At 41.4% G+C, this 19220-nt stretch overlaps 3 protein-coding genes across 4 annotated transcripts; all 3 read right to left on the reverse strand.

Moving 5' to 3' along the window:
- Nucleotides 1–374: 374 nt before the first annotated feature.
- On the reverse strand, nt 375–1985 carry LOC141835343 (FCS-Like Zinc finger 8-like). Of its 2 annotated transcripts, XM_074722790.1 has the most exons (3): nt 1774–1985; nt 1117–1694; nt 375–937 (listed from the first exon to the last, which is right to left on the reverse strand). In XM_074722790.1, the coding sequence occupies exon 2, from the start codon at nt 1680–1682 to the stop codon at nt 1143–1145; it is 540 nt and encodes a 179-aa protein (XP_074578891.1). In that variant the 5' UTR covers nt 1683–1694; nt 1774–1985; the 3' UTR covers nt 375–937; nt 1117–1142. The 2 variants fall into 2 exon arrangements, with proteins under 2 accessions (XP_074578891.1, XP_074578892.1); XM_074722791.1 differs by lacking the exon at nt 375–937 and having other exon boundaries at nt 1064–1694.
- A 549-nt stretch (nt 1986–2534) lies between these two features.
- Nucleotides 2535–8298, reverse strand: LOC141835124 (single-stranded DNA-binding protein, mitochondrial-like). Its single transcript, XM_074722552.1, has 7 exons — nt 8175–8298; nt 7431–7524; nt 7066–7223; nt 6756–6964; nt 6515–6615; nt 5322–5381; nt 2535–2686 (listed from the first exon to the last, which is right to left on the reverse strand). The coding sequence occupies exons 2-7, from the start codon at nt 7504–7506 to the stop codon at nt 2673–2675; spliced, it is 618 nt and encodes a 205-aa protein (XP_074578653.1). The 5' UTR covers nt 7507–7524; nt 8175–8298; the 3' UTR covers nt 2535–2672.
- A 1036-nt stretch (nt 8299–9334) lies between these two features.
- On the reverse strand, nt 9335–9958 carry LOC141834454 (NADPH-dependent aldehyde reductase-like protein, chloroplastic). Its single transcript, XM_074721788.1, has one exon. It carries the CDS (start codon nt 9956–9958, stop codon nt 9335–9337), a length of 624 nt encoding a protein of 207 aa, XP_074577889.1.
- Between the last annotated feature and the right edge of the window lie 9262 nt (nt 9959–19220).

The following is a 19220-nucleotide window of genomic DNA, read 5'->3' on the forward strand; positions in this document are numbered from 1 at the left end:
TACACAGCATCCAGTTCAACACGCCCTGTGTCTTAATCCACCAATCAGATTTCGCCGAAAGGTCTACGACTGCCGGGCCCCATACGAGATGGGCACGTTGCCGATTCCTATTGGTTCTCTTGCTGCGCAGCACGAAGGTCCCCACCTGGAGATTCACTCACCGTCAAATAAACAGTGGCTCTGAGAAAGGCAGCCAAACAGTGAGCACCTTTGACTCCATCTATCTCTCTTCCGCTTAGCGTACTGCTGCTTTTGTTTGTTATGTGATTAATGTCTCTTTATTATATGCAATTCTTGAGATCTGGTCATGAAACACTGCAAATTAGAGAAGAGGATGTGGATTAGAGGGAAACCACAGTGCATTCTCAGTGCTTTAAAGTTAGTTCCATGGAAGTAACAACTTCAGTTTCTTCTTCTTCGTTTTGTTTGCTTCATTCACTTAAAAAACGAGGACAGAGAACAGTAATGTCTGCTAAAGGAGGAACCTGCTCTCGTCCAAAGGCTGAAGCAGCGACTGCTCTCCCACCAACTTTTACCATTTCCACATCCATCGACAACTCCTCCATGACTGCCAGAGAACCTGCTAATAATGTCCAGCGGCAGAAGCAAGTGCTCCGGCTTTAAGGCCGGTGACTTCTGCACTCTTTTACTTTTCTTGCTCGCTTCTGTTTACAGTGTTTTACTGGCCCAGCGCCCTAGAAAAGGCATGATGGATGGATAGGGGCGGTGATCTTTTGACCTGGTGCGGGGAGCAGCGAAGCGCAAGTGCTCCTTCCGTGCCGCCAGTGAGTGAATCAGAGTGCTTTTATTTAGTTCCCCATTCGTGGCTGAGCGAGGGCTGAGGAGCGAGGAGGGAATCTGGGGCTGGTCCAGTGCCATCTCTTGTTGCCCTGTTTTGTCCTCATCTTGCAGTGCATCTCCAGCTTTTGAACCACAGCTACAAGACAATGAACGTCCATAATAAGAAAATGAAGCCACCACTTTAATGAATCGTTTGTCCATTTCTGATCGAATATGTTGGAAATGGAACTTTGGTTGTTAAGGGTTTGATAGTAATATACCATGAAGAAAAACTTGTTTTGATTCAATTCAATTCGATTTTCACAGAATACTAACTTTAAAGCATTTCCTATAATTTCTTATCAATTCCACGCAGTGAATTCATGGTCGCCGCAGCTCTCGAAGACGCAGTCATCAAAAATATGGGTGGTCTTCGGATTCGAACCGCGCGAGATCACGCAGGTGTAGTTCTCCAACGTCTCCGATTCCGTCGCCGACGCGCTCACGGCGTCGAACACGGCCGGCGAGAGGGGTCGGCCAGGGGAGACCAACGCCAACTGGGACTCCTTGTTCTTGACACCGAACTCAATGGGCGAGCCTGGCGACTCCGTGGATGGGATTCGAACCTTCAACTGTGACCCAAACGAGACCAGGTTTCCATTCTCTTTGTCATCGATGAGAGCAATGAGAATGGCGAGGCCGATTGGCTCCGGCTGCAATTCCAATGGGGGCGTCTCGGGCTGCCAATTCGAGAAAGGCGAGCGCTTGGGTTCGAGAATGGAGGTAGGGTTCATGGCGACCGCCTCATGGTCTGAGAAGCTCCTAAAGAGGCTTCGATGGGGGGAAAAGAACAAAGGCGAGGAGAGATTTTTTGCTCTTGGTATAGATCTCTCCCTCAGCATGATCTCCTGTTCCTGCGACGCAATAGGGACAAAGTAAGCATGCAAGAACCAGAAACAGGAACGGTTTTTCCAAAAATCGATGAACAAAAACCTGTTTTCTCTTCCGTCCGGCTCCTCCTTCGTCAGATCATCAAAAAAAATCCAATTTTGATGATCAGAAGAAACTAATAAAGATGGTTCCTTTCTGCTCCCTGCAAATTCCCGGCGGAAGGAACAGGCCAAGCATGGCTCGATTTAAAGAGAGGCGCCGTCGGAATTGCATCAGCTCCCACTGAAATCGCAATATCCGGCGAGTGGTTTTAGTAATTTTCTAGTCTATCTTATCTCTTCTGATGAGGACTGCAATCAAATGCAGCAGCAATAGGCCCTACGTTTCTATCAGTTATCTCTTCTGATGAGGCTTCAATCTCTGGCCCAGTCGATTAATTAGTTTGATGGTGTTGCTCTCCTTCTATGACTCCAAGTATTCAAGTGATCAAGCTAAAAGAATTTCTTTTAAGTGTTTATGAAAATATCCAAAATAATGATGAAAGATATGGCCTAAAAAACGTTTATATGATTATCTTACATAAACAATAAAGATGTTTTAAAAATATTGTTATTAATGTTCCAGCTCATAGCTATATTAAATTATTTGAACTTCTTGACATGTTTAATTCCAAGAAATAAAACACAATGAATAATTAGAATTTTCAAATTCCACTTGCTTTGTCTTTTTCAACAAGTGGATCCTACCATTATCCATGCTCAAGCATTTTCCAACCTTAAGAAACTATATATGGATGTGCTTAAACATTTGACATGAACATCTTGAAAATAGACATCTAAATGTATATAAATTGTCCTTCAAATTTACTAATCAAAGTCACCTATCTCAAGATTAGAACATTTGAGTACTCCCAAAATAGAAGTTGATTTGGAGGAGAAAATAATCATCTAAAACCCAGAGGTGTAGTGTCTAGTTGAAGAAGCAGAAGAGAAAAGCTTCGATCAAATAGAAGTACCTGCAATGGCAATGGAAGTTAGCAAGTGCAGACTAAGAGCTAGTGAGTATGATAATTTAAACTCTGCATTATTTAAGGTGCGTAAAGAAGTGCAAAAGCGGCTGTAGTCATGCTTTGGTTGCATCAGTTAAACAGATAATGTAAAGAAGAGCAAGTGGATGCTTGATTTGTCTACTCCCATTATTTCACTACTTGTTTATCTATCCCTAGTTTTAATTAAATTTTGTCCACTTCTAATGAATGATTTCCCATGGACAACGGCAACTCTAGTTGGTTTGTGGAAAATCTAGCAGCTGCTTGATGCCAAAGGACTCAAATAATGTTAATACAAGCTTCATCTCTAGTATTCTGGTACTGTTCTTTCGCCTTCGTCCAGGAGCCGCCAAACTTTTGCTCACTTACAACACAATTATCCGCTGACGAATTGCTTGCTCATTTTTTTCAACAAGTGAAAGATGAGTTCTGACAGCAATACCTCATGACTTCCTTTATTTTATTACTAACGTAGTAATACGACAAAATAGAAGAAAGACATAAACAAAAGTTACCACATGACATGCTAATAATGCAGAACATTATCATGGTAGAACAGAAAGGAGGGCGAATCTGACAAAAAAAATTGAGTGAAACCAGAGAGACGAGAGGATAATCTTATTCCTTTAACATATAACACAAATTGAGTTTATTCAACTAAAGATGTATCCAGAAAATAGTTGCAGATCGCTCAGGATTTCTAAGCTGAATCTGTTGAGCAGACATTTCAAGCTCAACAATATAAGCATATGAAAATGTTAGTGACAACAAGTTTCAAGCCAGGGTATTCAAGACAATCCATCCCTTGCAATCAAAGATGAACTTTGTGAATCTTAAACCAATTTCATGTTTTTAACAGAATTGTTTTAAATTTTAATCATTGTTGAGGTAATTTTTTTAAAGCTTCCAACATTTAACAATTTTTTCAAAATGCTCTCAATTTTATTAATGTCAAAATGTTCTTTAAGGTTTCATTTTACAATCAAACTGTCCTATCTAAAAGTAAACTATCTATTTTATCCTCCAACATCATCATCCAGAAATATTTATTTTCCCTTTTTAAATTGAATCTAAATTATTCACTTGTTAATGAAGATAGTGCATTCACATCAAAAGAAAAGCACTAACGAAACCTTAGATGATATTTCAGAACAATTGTAAACATTGAGAGTCGTTTTAAAAATGACCACTTTTTTCTTTGAGAGACTTAAAATATGTCATACTTGATTTAAGGAAACATAGATTACAATGTCAATTGTATCGGCAATAGGTGTCGATAACTAGAGGGAAAATGGTGGATTTCTAGTTTGAAAGTTTAAAGTATTCGTCAGATGGAGATAAAACCAATTCCTACCTTTTACACGTTGAAAGTTTAAAGTATGTTCCTCCTACCAACCTAAAATCAATAATAGGTTCAAGTAAAAGCATTTTGGAAAAAGACTAGAACCCTTATGCGAAGCTCTAATTCAGTTGTACAGAACGAATCATGGGTTCTTAGGGTGATTTATACGTTTATAAGCTCTAATTTAACCCCTTAACTCCTTAAAATCAAGATACTTAATGGTACATTTGATTCTTAGAATATAATATATAGCCAATGACATAGCATTTCCTAAGGCAAAAAATAGACCAAGAATATATAAGGAATAAGTATTCCTTTGTTTGATCAGAGGAATGAAATAAATAAGTTATTCTCATGTTTAATTGGTAAGAGTGTTAAGAAATACAAAAGAAATAGTTTCCATGATAAAAAAAATCTCTACATAAATAGTTCATCTTACTCATGATCTACTTCAATTAACCTAACTGATTCACCCAGGTTGATCAGCCTATCCGGCTAGATTAGCTTGATCAGCCATACCAACCCCTCCACCCACAATCTGTCAACTGGACCAAACTGACCATCATGACCCGACCATCTGAACCAACCAGTCTGACTGTCTGGACCGACTAGACTATACCAACCAACCAGCACAATCCGATCGGACAAACCAGCCCATCCAGCCCAATAAATCCAGTTGGGGTAATCAAATACCGTATACGACGGATGGAATAGATAAGGGATAAAGGAATAAGTATTCCATGGTCATGTTTGCAACCAAATATGAATAGTTATTTAATAGAAATTCGTGGGGAATAGAATAGTTATTCCCCAACTGGACCAAACTGACCATCATGACCCGACCATCTGAACCAACCAGTCTGACTGTCTGGACCGACTACACTATACCAACCAACCAGCACAATCTGATCGGACAAACCAGCCCATCCAGCCCAATAAATCCGGTTGGAGTAATCAAATACCTTATAAGATGGATGGAATAGATAAGGGATAAAGGAATAAGTATTCCATGGTCATTTTTGCAACCAAATATAGCGTGGGGAATAGAATAGTTATTCCTCTGAACCAAGAACACCATAAGAGTTACATGTTCTACTACGTCCGTTATCTCCATAATACACAAGGTTTACCTCCCAACTTGATCAGAAATCAAGTCAACCTCCCAATTAATAACCGGTCAAACAAATCAGAAGCAAATGAAATATGAAAAGGGGAGTGAGAAACATCTCAAATATAGCCAAAGCAGAGATAAACACGTACTCAATCCTTCCAGAGATATACCAGCAGTAGCATCACCAGACTTAATCAAGCGAACCTTTCCTACAAACATCACAGATGTAGGATAGTCAATAAGAAACATAAACAAATAAAAACACTTGTGGATCTGCACACTGGATAGAAAAAAAGAAGTTAACAAAATGTTTAATGAATATCCAACAACTGACCATAAAAAGAACAAAAATGCAAATCATAAAACCAATTCCTCAACAAAGAAAAAGAAAAAAAAAGTAGCAAGTGCATCTACTCAAATCAAAGAAATCTCATGTTACAAATATTGTGATAACAACAATAACTGCAACCTGTGCCTCATTATTACATGGATGATGTCATAATGGCAAACTGAAAGATAACTACAACTATGAACTGAACTTCCACAATACAAACGAAGCTTAAATTTGAACATTTGTACTACACAATTTGGAATGCAGCCGAAACAATGTGATTCTAACATATCACTAACTCCTTATTTCATAGTGCCCATCAAGATCAAATTCCCCACAGGACCCTTCATAGATTGGACATAATCGCGACTACTGAATTATCCCTTAAAGAGGGTTCCTACCAGAGAAAAATTTCCACTCATTGAAAAACTGAATAAAGAAAATGCCTTATAAATTGCACCTGAAGAGCTTATAATTACATAGTATAACCCCCCAAGGCCTTGTTAATAAAATATCTCTCTTTCTATCAATCTCGTAAGTCATAACTTCACAGTAACTCACCCAAAAAGAGTGATAATGTATCCAAATACAACTCCTAGAGTTTCATTCAAACTAGAATGTTCAAAGCAACATAGAGGACATAAAACACATGATTTGCCACTAGTTTTATTTTGTTAGAACTGCATGTAATTATATGGATAATAGTATATCATCACATATCTGATTTCTAATAAGTTGTTGGTATTGATGCTGGAGCAATTTCTAAATTCATAACTGATGAAATCCTCATTAGCCAAAATGACAATAACACTATGCCTACAGGATAATATGTAATCCAGTCAAACATCAACGTATGTCGCTGAATATTGACATTTTTAACCCTGCATGCAGTCTATACTATTATCAGCAAAAACATTGTTCAAATAGTTTGCATTCTAATAACAAAGCAAAATGAAATAAAATGCTTCTTTTATGTGATCAAGAAAATTGCAAAAATGCATGACTACATACCATCATGACGCACACAGATTTCCGGTATATTTTTCACCTGGCCAGTGATACTGTCATTGTATACTCTAGTTTCAATATCTCCCTCAACAAAGACAGAAGAGCTGAAATGAAGCACCAAAACACAGAAACCCCACAGGGATGCTAATTATTAACATTATGATATCAACTCTTGTGCAAATCGTTAAGATACTAGACTCAAGAAATTGCAATGAGAAAACAATAATTAGAGAAGATGAAATACTTCTTTGCTAACTGTTGAATGGAAAAGGCCCCAAGGTTTTCATTATGAACAGCAATTCGGTGCCACTGAGCTGGTCTGGGCAAATGCTCCTTTCCACTAATTCTTTGATCATACATACCACCTGTTCCAACAGTAAATATGGTCACTATCTTACCGTTTCTTAATATCTTCTGTATCGGAGCCTGGCCAATTTTGCCACAAATAATTGCCTAAATGAAGAAAGACATATTAATGTGGATGTCCAACAAAAGAACAGTGATGACAAATTGCACCTATGATTAAATTGAACAAATCTCCAAAGCCGCACTACCTTATGCACTCCTCTGAAGTTCCAACCCTTCATGGGGTCTACACCTTGTGGCTCCAAATCTTTCTTCCCTTCAACAAAATCATCCTCAATGCTGTTATTATCTTTGCCATCATCAAAGGATATCATTGAGAAACATGCTCTCTGCCCTTGACATAGACCTGTAAACAAGAAAATCTTGCTGCTTGAAAACAGAAAGCGTGAACAGAATAGTTGTCATAGGTTCTGTTTGAGGTGATATAACCATACATCCCTAGCTAAAGAATAATTTGCCAGTTGAGGAGAACAGAAACAAAACAAGAAACTAACATCAGAGATTTCTGAAACAAAGATAAGCCAAAACAGAAAGGCCTTTGATGGTATCTTACCCAGGGGAAACCTTGACTGTGAAAACATTCCATTCAAATGCTCAAGAACTCTCAACCTTAAGAAACCCAGCTTCATAATTGAGCTCCAGAGCAACTAAAGAGATCAGAAACAAACCATTAATAATTTACTATACAAATCCATGCAGCATTCATCTCAGCAATTTCTACATGCATTGATTCTTTACCCTAGTTAGTGAACAATAGTTAGAAGTATAGAAAAAGCACCATATTGATATCCTAATGAGCAACAATATTAGTATCCCGGAATTCGAGGTGCTGCACAGCATATCAAGGTTGCCAGCAGTTCAGACACCGTTTAATGTGATATACTAGCAACCATATGCAGTCCATATTAAAAGAAAAAAAATATATAACTTTAAGAAAATGCATAGTATTACATACACCAATACATACAAGTTTACATCAACCACGTAAGATTGTCAATTATCAACGAATTCATATGGTCATAGCAAATGGAACCTAGAATCTAGGGGGGGAAAATCTTCTTACTGAATTATAAATCATTATTAAACATCGTCAAGATAGACAGATAGGTAACAGCAGCTGACTATTGCTGTCACGGAAAACCAATAATAACATAGAAAATCCGCCATCACTTCATCACAGAATCCAGAATCTCCATCATAGAATTCCATTTTAACTCTACTAGCATGCGGCATGTATGCTTCCTCATCAAGTCAAAATGAAAGGAATGAACAAGCGAAGTTATCGAGCAGCAAATACCCGGCGCTGGGAGCTGCCAAGGAGGAGGGAGGAGGGCCGCTACTTCACTGCGTTGCACAAGGATGGCCACCCGTATCTTCGTCGCCGGATGCGGGATGACCGCAAGCCTGCTAATATCCCCACGGCTGTCGGCTTCCGGAGCTGCTGCGTCGAGGCGGCGGGACAAATGACGAGGTCGGTCAGAGGGAATTAGGGCTTTGGATGCCCATTTTGAACGATCAACGCGGCCCGTTTAAGTATATGCAGTTTAGTCCAACTATTATAAAGAGCAAAGGGTTTGTTTTATGTTGTATTTTCATATAAATAAAGTTTCTTGTCACAATAAATTCCTATCATAAATTTATGACAGAAATCTGCACTATTCAATTTTAAAATTAAGATTAAATCCAGACCGTAGATTGAATGGGTGATTGTGATGGCTTGGATTTAATCTTCTATTTTAAAATCTAACGGTCCAGATTCCTGTCACAAATTTGTGACAGGAATTTATTGTGACAAGAATCCCAACTGTTTTCATATCAGTTGGGATCCTTGTCGCAACAAATTTCTGTCACAAATTTGTGACGGGAAATCTGCCCCGTTCGATTTTAAAATAAAAGATTAAATCCAGGTCATCGCAATCACCTATTCAATTTACGACTTTGATTTAATCTTAACTTTAAAATCAAACAGTGCAGATTCCCGTCACAAATTTACGATAAGAGTCTATTGTGACAAGCAGCTTTTTTGTTTTCATATAGTCTATCATTGCTTTATTTTTTTTATCGTGATCAATTATAATTTTTTAATTTATTTTTTTATAAATAGTCGTGAGACTGATCATATAGGTCATTGAGGTGATAGATTCCACCTTTTATAGAAGATGTAACTGACTGAATTCCAATCCTAGAGTTATTGATTTGATTCATAATTTTTGAGGATTATCTTTGATGGCCTCCAGAGCAAAGGCAGAGTTTACTCACGGGACATAGCTGAGTTGGTTACGATGAAGTAGACTTGCAGAAGAGGGTAAGGATTCGAATCTCGACGAAGCCGAATAATATCCTCCTCCATCGTGGTCAATTATAATTTCTCGATTTACCTCCACATAAATGATCGACTATATGAAGCCGTTGAGATGATGATGCAGAATCCCAAGCAAATAAGTGAACGATTGACTATTAGATAAATCCACCGTTGACTCGGACGACCTGTCCGTTGACCCATTCCCCGACATCCGTGCACGAGAATCCAACCAGGGCGGCGACGTCCTCCGGCTGACCCAGCCTCCTCAGGGGACTCACCTCTGCCAACCTCCGGACGTCCTCCTCGCTCTTCCCGGCGAAGAAGAGTTCGGTGGCGGTGGGCCCCGGCGCCACGCAGTTGGCCGTCACCCCCGTCCCCCGAAGCTCCTTCGCCAGCACCTTCGTCATTGCCTCCACGGCCGCCTTCGACGCCGCGTACGCCCCGTACCCAGGAAGCAGCGCAGCCACTAACGACGATGACACCGTCACGATCCGCCCCCCGCCACCGCGCACCAGCCGCGCCGCCGCCTCCCGGCAACAGAGGAACGCGCCCCGCGCGTTCACGGAGAAGATAGCGTCCCAGTCCTCAACGGACGTGCCGGCCAGCGGCGGGTACTTGGCATTGGACACGCCGGCGCAGGACACGAGAATGTGGGCCGGCGACGCGAAGGCAGACTCGGCGCGGTCGAAGAGGCACTTGACGTCGGCGGCGACGGATACATTGGACGCGAAGGCAACTCGGCCGGCGAGGGGGAGGCGGACGGTCTCGTCGGTCGCCATGTCTAGACTTCAAGATCGTCTTCAGTCAAATCTCTTCTTGCAAAGCGAATGGAATCGATGGTATACATAGGCAAAAGTCAACATCTTTTTTAAAAAAATATATATTCTTTTTCTACCACAGTCAGCGCGATCGTAAGTGTTTTTTTCCTTTAGTTTTTTAATGTCGACGATTCTATACGAATCAAACACAAAACACAAGTTAAAAATCTAGATTCATTGTCTTTAAATCTGAGGATGAACTGTTAGATATTATTTCTTTGTTTAATGGATTTACATATTTAGGACGGCAACATACGACATTGACATTATGATCAAATCCAATAAATATGAATTATCGGATATATTTATTATGAGTTTGAGTTATTAGATATGGAGTAAAAATGTGTTACCTTGCTTTTTCATTATTATTGATGCTTGATAACGTATTTGAGTACAAGATTATATATATGTGTTCTGGTTAAATACCGTGGATGGTCAAACCATTAATTCATGAATAATTCAACGTAGGCAACCTCTTGGATGAGCAAGGGTGCGGGAGATGATCTAAACCTGAAACATACTTTAGAGAAGAGGTTAGACTAGATTGGTTCCGAGAAATCCCTACAAATCACTCTGACACTCAAATTATGATTCCGAAGAAGGTGATGAAATGTAGACAGGAAAGAAGACAGCGCTAATAGAGTTTTCGGAATCGAACCTTGAATATGGCGGTGAGTTAAATCTTTTATAGCTTGCTTCTCCCCTCCCCTTGCCGGATGTGATAGCAACCTACAAACGAAACCAAATCTGACAACTGCTTCATTTTGGCCTTGTGTGCTGCAAGAGGGGTATCCAAGGGAACCAGCTGACAACCTCGTATTCCCTCTAGCCTTACGTGCAGAAAGAGGAGTATCTGAGGGGACCGGGTTTGACAACTTTGTAACCGCTTGTACGTCCTCAAATTATTGCATGTCTGTGAGAATATTCACGTCCTCCTTTAGCAGGCTATGTAAAATAGCGGTTCACCCAAGATGTGAGGGCGGAACCCAGCATGAGGCGAAGTAAGGTGGAGTGGTCGGGATGAAATGTCTGAGATGATCGAGACAAGACTGATTGAGACGAGACGACTAAGAATGCCGAGACGAGACTGGTCGAGACGAGGACGACCGAGACGAGATGACTGGGGAGGGGAGATGAGGTTGGCCGAGACAAGAATCATAAGATGGTCAAGACGAGGTCGCCTAGACGAGACAACTAAGAGGGTCGAGACAAGGCTGGCCGAGACGAGACTCCTGAGATGACAAAGATGAGACCAACTGAGATGAGACGACTAAGAGGGTTGAGACGAGGTTGGTTGAGACAAGACTGTCACGCCCCGAGAAGGCCGTCCGAAAAATTTCGACAGCAACTCTCCAGTAACTGTGACAATTCCCCTAATACATACATGCATACGCAGCCACAGGCGGCTGGAGTAATGACAACTCGTCCAATAACATCACAACACACACAACATATGCAATTATAAGGCCTACACGGCCACACACCCATAATCACATGTACGGCTAAACAAACATGCGACAAAACAACACATACTAAGCGAAAACATCGAAATCCGAATCAACATCCGATATCAGGTATAAATCCAACACCCTACAGTCATAACCAAATCCAAATCATAACTACATATCCACGAAATATAAAATATAATCGGAGACAACGACAGACCAAACACAACCCAACAAGAAAACCTTCTGAGGTGAGATAGCAGCAGCTGACCGAAACTCCAAGCTCCAAGTACCTATCTGCTACCTGGGGAGAAAACAAAATAACCCCAGGGTCTGGGTAGTGAGCATTAGATGCTCAGTGGGTACAGAAAAATAGTGCATGTAGAGATATCCAAAAAGATAACAAAGACATAATAATCAGGATAATCATGTATAGGCGAAATAAGATATACATGGCAACAGGTATCAACAGAGTATCAAAGTATCAACTGATCAAACATGGTATATCAACTATGCAACATGGTATATATATCAGGTACATGTAAGCATGTATGCAATGTCATACAAGTGCAACAATCATAGCAAGTAAATGCAACAATCAACATGCATATGAATAAAGTAAACTATGTAATAGTCCTACCATATAATGTGCATCAATCAACGCAACCAAAATATCCGTCACTGTCCGCACTCGTCGTCCCAGTCACTCTCCCAGAGCTCAGTGAACTGGGGGCAAGACATGACCTGCTGCCAGCTCCAACAACTGACCACTATAGAGAAGTGGGGAGGGGCAGTGTGGCAGGAGGGCTATGTAGCCAGTCCTGGTCGCACCCCACTGTGGTGCAACCTCTTACCTATGTGGCACCACAACACGGTGCAGGTAAGATCCACCAACAACAACAATTACAACTATATGAATGCATAAGGATCGTTCCAACATGTAATAACTACAAGTAATCAGCATGTGCAACAGGTGTCAAAGGAGTCAACATGGTATCACTAGTTATCAACATGGTAGCGACAAGCATCAACAGGAGTCAACAAGGTATCGACAAGATAGATAAAAGCAACATACAAGAGATCATATTAAGATCAGAGATAAGTATCAAGCTATGAATCAAGCAACGACTATGATAAGAATGATAATAAAGTAATCATGCACTACGAAAGGAGAACCTGTGTTGACCAAACACAGGAGTACCCACCTTTTGATGAAATCGTCGCAATAAAGCTCTAATGAAATCCTCCGCGTATGGTATTATCAACAGATCAAGATCCTGTAATTAAAATAAACATCTTCTAAATATTTTATTTATTTTCCAACAAGGTTTAGTCGATTCTAATGTTAATCAAACTCAATTAACTTCCAATTAACTCCACTTACTTCAATCTAATTAACACATTAACAATCCTAATCGACCACCATTAATCATTTCTAATCATGTTACCGATTTAAACCATTAATTAGTAAACTGATTAATCATCTATTAGATTAATTATCTAATTAATCTCATTTAACTATGAGTAACCTTTAACCAATAGCTAAACTAAAAACTTAACCTAATCTCAATTAATCCTATTCCAATTAGAACTAATTTACATCTTAATCATCCGATTCAAGTTCTAAAACAATTCCAACTTCAACTGAACTCATGCCAACTATACTCAAGCAAGTTTCATTCCATACTAACCCTAACCAATTCATAATCTATTACTAACAACCCTCATTAATAATAAATTAGAATCAACAGATTCTTACCTTAAGATCAACTTGGTTAAGCCCTAGATAGGTCTTCGGTTCAACTCCTTGCAGCCAAAACTCGAAGGATTTATCCGACCACAACGACAACGATTGCCTCTTCTTCCTCAGTTTTCTTGCTTGCAATCAATCAGTGGCTCCCTCATGCGCTCAACCAGAAAAAGCTACTGCGAGCTGCCCTGTAGAAGTAGGGAGCAGCGCTGGAGAGCAAAGAGAGCAGAGTGGCAGCGTCGGCTGAGCGAGGGAGGCGGCGTCGGCTTCACGGGCGACAGAGGGGCTGCGGCGGCAGGCGATGTAGAAGGGGCGGCGGTGATCCGGTGCTGGTTCGAGCAAGGGAGGTGGCGGCTGTTAGGGGTTTGGCTTGGCAGCGGCACGCGAGGCGGAGTGGTGGCAGGGCTTCTTCTCCGTGCTGTGGGCGACGAGGGCGGTGGCGGACAGAGGAGAGGGAGACACGGGGGAGGCGGTGTCGGCGTCCCATTGCGGTGGCTCTGGCTAGTGAGGAAGGTCGTGCGCGAGGAAGGGAAACGCGCGGCTTCGGGCGAAGATGAAGAGGCGGCGACGACGAAGAGGAAGGAGAAGAGGAATCGGGATAAAGAATCGCAGATTTCCTCTTTTAAAAAGGAATACACAGTAACGGTGGGTTAGTCGGCGCAATAACCAAGCTAAACCAACGTAAAAACCTAGGCTTATTATAACGATTGAACCGGTTACTGTAGCAAACCGGGTTCAATCTTGGTTCACTTGATTTACCAATCAAACGACCTCCAATTTGACTCAAACCAGTTTTATTGGATTCGTCTTCGCAAGACAAATCTTTCCATCCATTTTATTTTATCAAAACCTCTTCCAGCCCGAACCAAACCAACTTGGTTCAATTTGGTTCAATCTTGGTTCATTTGGTTCACTACCTAAACGATCTCTGATTTGCTCCAATTTGGTTTCATTGGTTTTGTCCTTACAAGACGAGTTCCATTCTCTACCACGACGAAATTTTCGGTATTTTACATTCTCCCCCACTAATAAAAATTTGATCCCCAAATTTACTATCTTCATACTGTAGTGTAGAAACACTGTAGTAATTTTACTCCTATTTCAATCCGATATCGATATCTCCGGAAGAAACCCGACTGGTTTCTGCCGTTCAACCTTTATCTACTGGCACGCTAAATATCGCGCAACAAAGTCTGCGATATCACCTCATGTCGTTCTACTAATATGGACGCTTAAGGTCTCGATATATATACAAGTACCAACTAGATGTATCACAACCCTAAAATGGTATGCCTCCTACAACAACTCCTTAATCGAATACCGCTCTGAAACACAAATTCGTTCTCGAAATGAATTATTCTATCTGCGTCACAATAAACCCTAACTACTATTCAAAGTCCATCCTACCGCAGATAGATCAAAGATGTTGGTCGCTAGAAGGTGTCGACTTAATCTTCTCCACTAAAGTTGACTGAGCAACCCTCGAGACAAGAACACCCCGATGAGTCCAACCATGCTCCACTAATCCTAACTCTGAATACTGTTGGACAAAATCAATAACGGTCGTCAACTGACAAGCCAGAATCGGAGCACTGACTAATCATTGCTTCAGCTCCTGGAAGCTTGTCTCACACGCTTCAGATCAAACCAATCTCGCCTCCTTCTTGGTCAGACAAGTCAGTGATGTAGTGATTCAAGAGAAATCCTCCACCAACATCGGATAATACACGGCTACACCCAGAACGACGAACCTCCAGAACAAACTTGGTTGTTCCCAATCAGCAACAATCTCTATCTGCTAAGGGTCTACTGAAATCCTCCTACTAAATACCACGTCTCCGAGAATTCGCATAACGCATTTGTTGGACTTCGCCTACAACTGTTCTTGATATAATGTCTCCAACACTATGAGGGGATGTTGCTCATGCTCTGCCTCCGTTCTGACTGGAACTGAATTTGGGGTACAGATATCATCTGTTGAACATGATGAGAGGGTACACTGTAAAAAATCGGTGTTGCTGGTAGCTGGTGCTGCATCGGGATCGTCGCATACTAGATCTTTGACTGAGGGATGCTGGTACTATCCGGTGCATCCATCCTGAAATGGTAGCGATCTTTGCTGCTTAGGTGCTCTGAATCTCGATGGTATCCTCTGCGTCATCTGCGATTGCTGCTATGTAGGACATCCTCCAGAAGCTGCAACGTCCGTAAACTCCAGCTAAGCTTTCATAGTTCACTCTCGGGCCATATGACCGGGAAGTTTGCAGAAGTAACACGTAGAGTGATCGAATGGACAATCGGTCACTAGATAGCCACACGATCCACACCGATGACATTCCTTTAGAGTCTCCCAACCCGTGACTGCCTGATCACGAAGGTGGTATACTGCTAACTCAACTTTCTCTACCTTCGTGCAAGAGATATCTCCAAATGTCTCAGTCAGACTCTCCAACCAATAGTGAGTGAACCATGGGTCAGGTCCCCCATGGAACAATGTCAACCGATCTTTGACTGTCTTTGCCAATATCGGTATACAACTCAACTCTACAGTCTTGCCAACTAGAATTGGTACCGGATCAGGTAAAGGTATTTCCGGACCGTTAACAACATGCTCAGAAATCTCTGGCTCTGCGGCCTCAACAAGTCATTTCAACGATCGACCCCGTCCTCAATTTCCAGGGGTCATACTATCGTCTGGTAATATATATATATATAATTCTATGAATTCCTAGAAACAGTAATCAAGATACTAGGAATTTTACTTACAGTTGCTTGGAGAGTTCGTGCCGCTGTCTGTCCATCTCACATCTGGGATCGAGTACACAAAACTAAACCGATACGACGACAAATTCAGTGAGAAAGCAACTCCTAAACCTACATGCTTGACCTAATAACCCTACAGAGGAAATGGTAAGTCACAGAGACTACGAATACGTAATAAATCTGACAGACACCAAAAATCGACTCAAATGCAACGGAAAATCCGACAAATCTAACCTGCTCTGATACCACTAAATTGTCACGCCCCGAGAAGGTCGTCCGAAAAATTTCGACAGCAACTCCCCAGTAACTGTGACAATTCCCCTAATACATACATGCATACGCAGCCACAGGCGGCTGGAGTAATGACAACTCGTCCAATAACATCACAACACACACAACATATGCAATTATAAGGCCTACACGGCCACACACCCATAATCACATGTACGGCTAAACAAATATGCGACAAAACAACACATACTAAGCGAAAACATCGAAATCCGAATCAACATCCGATATCAGGTATAAATCCAACACCCTACAGTCATAACCAAATCCAAATCATAACTACATATCCACGAAATATAAAATATAATCGGAGACAACGACAGACCAAACACAACCCAACAAGAAAACCTTCCGAGGTGAGATAGCAGCAGCTGACCGAAACTCCAAGCTCCAAGTACCTATCTGCTACCTGGGGAGAAAACAAAATAACCCCAGGGTCTGGGTAGTGAGCATTAGATGCTCAGTGGGTACAGAAAAATAGTGCATGTAGAGATATCCAAAAAGATAACAAAGACATAATAATCAGGATAATCATGTATAGGCGAAATAAGATATACATGGCAACAGGTATCAACAGAGTATCAAAGTATCAACTGATCAAACAGGGTATATCAACTGAGACGATACGAAAAGATCAACTGTGCAACATGGTATATATATCAGGTACATGTAAGCATGTATGCAATGTCATACAAGTGCAACAATCATAGCAAGTAAATGCAACAATCAACATGCATATGAATAAAGTAAACTATGTAATAGTCCTACCAACAAATGCATGTAATGTGCATCAATCAACGCAACCAAAATATCCATCACTGTCCGCACTCGTCGTCCTAGTCACTCTCCCAGAGCTCAGTGAACTGGGGGCAAGACATGACCTGCTGCCAGCTCCAACAACTGACCACTATAGAGAAGTGGGGAGGGGCAGTGTGGCAGGAGGGCTATGTAGCCAGTCCTGGTCGCACCCCATTGTGGTGCAACCTCTTACCTATGTGGCACCACAACACGGTGCAGGTAAGATCCACCAACAACAACAATTACAACTATATGAATGCATGAGGATCGTTCCAACATGTAATAACTACAAGTAATCAGCATGTGCAACAGGTGTCAAAGGAGTCAACATGGTATCACTAGGTATCAACATGGTAGCGACAAGCATCAACAGGAGTCAACAAGGTATCGACAAGATAGATAAAAGCAACATACAAGAGATCATATTAAGATCAGAGATAAGTATCAAGCTATGAATCAAGCAACGACTATGATAAGAATGGTAATAAAGTAATCATGCACTACGAAAGGAGAACCTGTGTTGACCAAGCACAGGAGTACCCACCTGATTGACGAATCGTCACAATAGACCCTAATAAAAGCTTCCGTGTCTCACAGGATCGCTAGATCAAGGTCCTGCAATTAACAATAAACATCTTCTAAATATTTAAATTTTCAACGAAGTAAACCCTAGTTGATTCTAAGGTTAATCTATCCCAATTAATTCCAATTAACTCCACTTACTTCAATCTAATTAACACATTAACAATCCTAATCGACCACCATTAATCATTTCTAATCATGTTACCGATTTAAACCATTAATTAGTAAATTGATTAATCATCTATTAGATTAATTATCTAATTAATCTCATTTAACTATGAGTAACCTTTAACCAATAGCTAAACTAAAAACTTAACATAATCTCAATTAATCCTATTCCAATTAGAACTAATTTACATCTTAATCATCCGATTCAAGTTCTAAAACAATTCCAACTTCAACTGAACTCATGCCAACTATACTCAAGCAAGTTTCATTCCATACTAACCCTAACCAATTCATAATCTATTACTAACAACCCTCATTAATAATAAATTAGAATCAACAGATTCTTACCTTAAGATCAACTTGGTTAAGCCCTAGCTAGGTCTTCGGTTCAACTCCTTGCAGCCAAAACTCGAAGGATTTATCCGACCACAACGACAACGATTAAAGGGAATTTAACACCATCCCACAAGATTCAACCCAAAACCCAATCACAACCAAAATCTAAATCAACTCCTCAGCCTCTTCTTCCTCAATTTTTTTGCTTGCAATCAATCGGTGGCTCCCTCATGCGCTCAACCAGAAAAAGCTACTGCGAGCTGCCCTATAGAAGTAGGGAGCAGCGCTGGAGAGCAAAGAGAGCAGAGTGGCAGCGTCGGCTGAGCGAGGGAGGCGGCGTCGGCTTCACGGGCGACAGAGGGGCTGCGGCGGCAGGCGATGGAGAAGGGGCGGCGGTGATCCGGTGCTCGGTTCGAGCAAGGGAGGTGGCGGCTGTTAGGGGTTTGGCTTGGCAGCGGCACGCGAGGCGGAGTGGTGGCAGGGCTTCTTCTCCGTGCTGTGGGCGACGAGGGCGGTGGCGGACAGAGGAGAGGGAGACACGGGGGAGGCGGTGTCGGCGTCCCACTGCGGTGGCTCTGGCTAGTGACGCGGCGGAGCGCGAGGAAGGGAAACGCGCGGCTTCGGGCGAAGATGAAGAGGCGGCGACGACGAAGAGAAGAGAAGAAAGGGGAAGGGATAAAGAATCGCAGATTTCCTCTTTTAAAAAGGAATACACAGTAACGGTGGGTTAGTCGGCGCAATAACCAAGCTAAACCAACGTAAAAACCTAGGCTTATTATAACGATTGAACCGGTTACTGTAGCAAACCGGGTTCAATCTTGGTTCACTTGGTTTACCAATCAAACGACCTCCGATTTGACTCAAACCAGTTTTATTGGATTCGTCTTCGCAAGACAAATCTTTCCATCCATTTTATTTTATCAAAACCTCTTCCAGCCCGAACCAAACCAACTTGGTTCAATTTGGTTCAATCTTGGTTCGTTTGGTTCACTACCTAAACGATCTCTGATTTGCTCCAATTTGGTTTCATTGGTTTTGTCCTTACAAGACGAGTTCCATTCTCTACCACGACGAAATTTTCCGGTATTTTACA

The sequence above is a fragment of the Curcuma longa genome, chromosome 9 (genome assembly GCF_044706935.1).
Source record: "Curcuma longa cultivar G26 ecotype Majalengka, Jawa Barat chromosome 9, ITB_CL_G26_1.1, whole genome shotgun sequence".
Taxonomy (NCBI): domain Eukaryota; kingdom Viridiplantae; phylum Streptophyta; class Magnoliopsida; order Zingiberales; family Zingiberaceae; genus Curcuma; species Curcuma longa.

Excerpts from the sequence above, each read along its gene's own strand:
- LOC141835124 (XM_074722552.1), bottom strand. The coding sequence starts at position 7,506 with ATGAAGCTGGGTTTCTTAAGGTTGAGAGTTCTTGAGCATTTGAATGGA. Across the intron at positions 7,224-7,430 it reads ACAGTCAAGGTTTCCCCTGG|GTCTATGTCAAGGGCAGAGA; the intron begins GTAAGATACCAT and ends TCTTGTTTACAG. Across the intron at positions 6,965-7,065 it reads ACTTCAGAGGAGTGCATAAG|GCAATTATTTGTGGCAAAAT; the intron begins GTAGTGCGGCTT and ends TTCTTCATTTAG.
- LOC141835343 (XM_074722790.1), bottom strand. The coding sequence starts at position 1,682 with ATGCTGAGGGAGAGATCTATACCAAGAGCAAAAAATCTCTCCTCGCCT.
- LOC141834454 (XM_074721788.1), bottom strand. The coding sequence starts at position 9,958 with ATGGCGACCGACGAGACCGTCCGCCTCCCCCTCGCCGGCCGAGTTGCC.